General features: G+C 43.0%; 1 protein-coding gene across 1 annotated transcript; it reads left to right on the forward strand.

Annotated features, from left to right (window-relative positions):
* Nucleotides 1-403: 403 nt before the first annotated feature.
* SARC_12965 (hypothetical protein) lies at nt 404-1,955 on the forward strand (the record flags this gene model as incomplete). The annotated part of the gene is made up of 3 exons (XM_014292918.1): nt 404-566; nt 1,165-1,335; nt 1,674-1,955. 3 exons carry the CDS (start codon nt 404-406, stop codon nt 1,883-1,885), a joined length of 546 nt encoding a protein of 181 aa, XP_014148393.1. The 3' UTR covers nt 1,886-1,955.
* Between the last annotated feature and the right edge of the window lie 3,039 nt (nt 1,956-4,994).

A 4,994-nucleotide genomic window follows, 5' to 3' on the forward strand; every position in this document is an offset into this window, starting at 1 on the left:
ATATACACATATATATACATATATATATATAATATATATATTATTATGTATATTATATATATATATATATATATATATCAATGTATTTTTCTGAAACTGATCACGTACTCATTCATTCACAGCACGTTGATCATTTCTAACCGTTGTTAACCAGCCCTTGTATATACTAATTTTGAGGGGAACTGCATGGTTTGTTACCAAAATTGGTTTTCCAATTCAATGAGCTTTGTCTGTATCTTCTGCAAAACGAGATGCGCTATGTAGTCCCCAATTTTGTCCAGTTTTTAACATGACGGGCGCTCTATTGGCTATCGCCCGAATTTCTCGTCATACCAGGAGTTCCCTTTGTTTTCTGCCCGCTGCTACATATAAAGATATATGTGGCTCATTTGAATATCTTACTATGTTTGCTGCACGTCAGGAGTTCGAGTGGATTCGCATGTTCTGGTTGCAAGGGGAGAGCCATGCGCAGTCTCATGAGCGGTACTGGCTGGGATGCATTCAGACCCTCACACATCTGTGGGAGCTCAGTGAGGCTATGCTGTCACACATTGTGACAGTACTGGGTATGTGCCCGGACGTTCATTTATAGATTTGCCAAGCGATAGTTTCTATCGCGTCTCCGCTTACCTACCAACAGGCAGTGTATTTGAATCACAGACACAGAATAGGCTGAAACTGCGCGTACGTAGACTCGAAGCTCTGCGGTTACGCATCCCAACGGGTGCATGTTTCGCACACTATCAGTCGCTATATCGCACCTCAATTAGGCTTCGTTTCCAGGTGTCAGCTCTCTCTCGTCCAGTATCTTCCACCAGAATATATTGTAACTTAATCGCTACCATGATGTACATTTGTCTGTATCAGAAAGTTGTATACCGTAGTCATGTAGTCTTGACTATCGCTCACTAGCATGCCCTATACTCGCATACCTACCATGATTCCTCCCTTACTTGCACTTGCGATCCCTATCCCCACATCTCATGCCGCATGTACCCTGCCCTGAGTATCAAATGCCGACGCCTTAGCTGAAGGAGCGCGAGGGGTGTCGGCAGGAATCTGTTTACATGCGATGTCGATGTGCATTCTAAGCAGGTTACAATCTCTCAAACCTAAACCTTAAACCCTACGAACTACTTTCACCCTTCAAACGTTCTATATTAGGTGCCGATGTGGCGTCAGAGGCTGGTGGGGCGCGTGTGTGTGTGAGCAAGGACGTACGCACGTATGCGATGACGATCTACATTCTCAGAGAGATCAGGTTTAGGCGACGTGAGTATGCCAAACGCTGCAAAAGCCAGGCGTATCACTTCCTGGAGGCGAGGAATAAACCAGGTTTGTACCATGCGCACACTGATTGTGGTCCGAATCAGTAGTATGTGATGATTATTTCGTTGTAGTAAGTTGCGGGCGTGCATGACATCGGGCTTGTAGTACACGTTGTCTGCCGTTGCTTCTGAGTAATGAATCGGATGTAATGTATGCTTCATGAGAGAGTTCATTCGCCTCAATCAGGCTATCGTCTTTTCGACCGATAAGTGCACATCTAGGACACCTTCGCATTGGGCCCAGAAAGTTCCAAAAGTTTCCCGTACCACTGCTTGAATTGATCATCCTTGGAAACGGTGGTCAGAATTCTAAATTAGCGTTTTGTTCATGATTGTCATCTACAGTTGAAAATAAGCTGAAATACAATATCCCGCTCGACCGTGCTGGTCTGGAGGCGTACAAGCACCTGGACCTACCCCAAGGAGTGAGTTTGTTTAGCCACACTCAAGCATGCAGAAAGGGGGCTCGCACATGCGCCTTTACACTGCCGAAGGATTTATCGCCGACGATTGAAGCTATAGAGGAGCAGAAGAAGGCGATTTTCGGCAAGGTTTAGTTTCGAAAAGTTATCGCGAACTTTATACCCATTGTACGATTATATCAATTAAAGGTAATATGTTTGTGCACCTTAGTATATTCATGCGTACATTAAGCTCGCAATCTGGCAGTATAACTTGTCAGTCGTGCGGTTCATATGGCCACGTATCTGCTGCTGAAACTGTCAAAGATATCAAATATTTCTTGCTTTGCTGTCGGCATCTCCGCCAAGGAACCTATTCTCTGAATAGTATCTGGGCATTTCTCAAAGGAGTTAGTCATTTCCAGCTGGTGGCTAAGTGATGTACAGAAGGTGACGGTAGAGCTACATCTATTTCGAGACATACAAAGCCAACTACATCCTGATAATAGTGAAGTACTAAGATTATACATATTACGCGATACCTAACAACGCAGATCATGCGGTATTTAACTCGAGGAGTGTAGTTGCTAGGCTACTTGTTGTCAATGCAAAGCTTACTCTGTCGAGTGCCTGAAGCCTGGAGCTTCTGTGTCTATGGCTTTCGAATACTACTGAGAGCCCTAGTGCGAGGTGGAAAGTTTGAACCTTTATCAGCAGCCCAGTGTGGGATTTGTTGAGAAATTTCAGCTTGGTTTCTACCAAGGTGTTCAATGTATTGTAGCATTTAATATACAACTCTGGACTCCCAGATTCTCCTATCCACATATATAACCGTGATATGATGCAGTTTTGTCGAGATTGTCGCCAACTGGCCCAAGTATGTCACCCATACCGTCAAGGCAAACAAGTCCAATAACCGCCGAGCTCGCCAGCCATTTCCCAGCGGATTTCAACCGGATTCTAGAAAATAGATCATATTCATGGCTCTAATTAATCCACAGTGCTTGCAAGGAACGGAAAGCTGCATACTCATATACGATCAGTAGCGCTGTGAGCTAGATCTGAAGCACCTCGTCGTATTGGTACAAAGTATTGGAATATGTACGTTTGTAAGAATTCAAAGCACCACTAGCCTCAATAGCGATTACTGACAGACCAATACACACCGGTGCGAACGGAATTTCATTCACCCTGAATACCACAATTAGTTACTTGATTTGGTTCGTACTATTCAAATCATTAGTGATTCGAAATATAAAAAAACCGTCGATTTAAAATAGAAAACATATGTGTATCTAGAGCCGGGCCCGCTAGAAGAGCAAGGTATGGTGTATCTGGGGTGTTAATAATTACAAGTGTGACTTGAAACTATTGTCTACACAACAAGACTAAGCTCGCGTACTTCCAGGTGCTAGTGTACACCTGTGCGATATTGCAAAGACAAATTACAAGGTAAGGGTTTATTCTATTAAGAACATAACGGACGTTGCTGGGAAGCGAAGGCAGGTGCGAAGTGCTACATGAGATGTTGTGCATTAGTCGCTGGTATCCTTTCGTGTGATAATAGAACATAAATAGCACCGCACTCGTTTCGAAAGATCAACTAGTAGATCACGCAGTATTATACAAAACGGTACGGTCCGTTTGAGACTAAGACCGTACCTATTTTAGATGTCTGAATAAAAGATGTGTTAGAAAGAAACCTTTTTGTAATCCTTCCTTGACATTGGTGACGATTGCGATTTTTTTCAACCTAAAAATACAAAGAGAACGGCAATTTCTATACTGGGTTGATTCACCATTTTATCAAGAGATCCCACCTACTGATGACAATTTGCATATAGAATGCGTGCACATAAATCAGCGCTTATAGCGAATCGTATAATAATACTCAAATTACTATATGTATGTCCAAGAGATTTTAGTATGTGGGTTATAATTAAATCACCAATCACACTTCCCGCACTGAACCCATTCGCATGCAATCATATTGTAATGCAATCATATTGTAATGCAATCATATACACTTTATTTCATAGTAAAGCACAGCGAATATTTTGAACTTTCACAAGTATCTGTCGTGCTCTGCCGATGTCCAGGAGCCTCTTTGGGAACAAGTATATGTCTACATCGGCGTATGCTATTACCCAGGTACATCTTTTGCGGACAGGCTATGACTGTAGCATTATATTGACTACCCAGATCGAAAACACACCATCACATGTTTAAAACACACACGCACGACTGCACATTGCAGTGCGTGTGCAGTGTGCACATACAGTTACACACAGTTACACAGAAGGATTATTTGCAGAAGAAACCGATTTGCCACAGATTCGGAAACTCTGCTTGTTCCCACCAAATGATTGGTTCCCGATGGCAACCAATGACTGAAGCACAGAAGCTATCTATCAGCTGTTCGGTACTATCTTCTGCGTTGGCGGTCTTTCCCATACAACACATATTCACAATCTCGTCCCTCTCTCTAGTAACAAGGCGTGGGAACGTATGTCGTGTGTACGAATGGGTAAAGCTATACTATACCAGTGATACAGACTTCTGCAACGACCACCGGGGTGTATGTAACACACGTTAAAAGGCACAACCAGCAACTGATAAGGCATATATTTAGCATAATCATTCAATCCGTACACATATGTAGCAACCACCACGACAGTTTGGAATACTACACTATACTTTCCTGCTGTGGCCGGTACTAGTCGTCAGCGGAGCACTTAGGTTGTCATCCAAGAGTGTCCTTTTTTAAGCCAGATAAGACCAGTATCCAACTCTCTGGGCTAGATGACAGCTGGTTACACCACATTAGCTATGAGTTAACATAAGAATAACACCTGATCGGCGACACGCCAGAATTCCCTATTCAACAGCATAGTGGAGGTCACGATGGGTATTCCGCGTGTTGGTAGCTCCTTCCCACCAGGTATTTTAGAATGATGTGTATTAATTAACGTAATTTTAAAACCATACGATATACAGTGTCGGATTCAGATTTGGGGTTCTAATCCGCCTTGCTATGCGAACCTATATGTGAAGCATTTCAAACACGATACTGCAAAAGTCGTGCATGTCATCGGGCGCACACTTTGTCATTAATTGCTCTGAGCAGCATATTCGGTCGGTGCTTGCATATGTTATAGTTAAATGTTGTTGTCACAAGTATGACACGCTGATCGCCTACCGCTTTATTCTTATGGCTCGCAATGTGATGCTACTATCCGACCAAGACATGCTGCAAGTATGCATA

Source organism: Sphaeroforma arctica (genome assembly GCF_001186125.1).
Source record: "Sphaeroforma arctica JP610 unplaced genomic scaffold supercont1.2764, whole genome shotgun sequence".
NCBI lineage: Eukaryota > Ichthyosporea > Ichthyophonida > Sphaeroforma > Sphaeroforma arctica.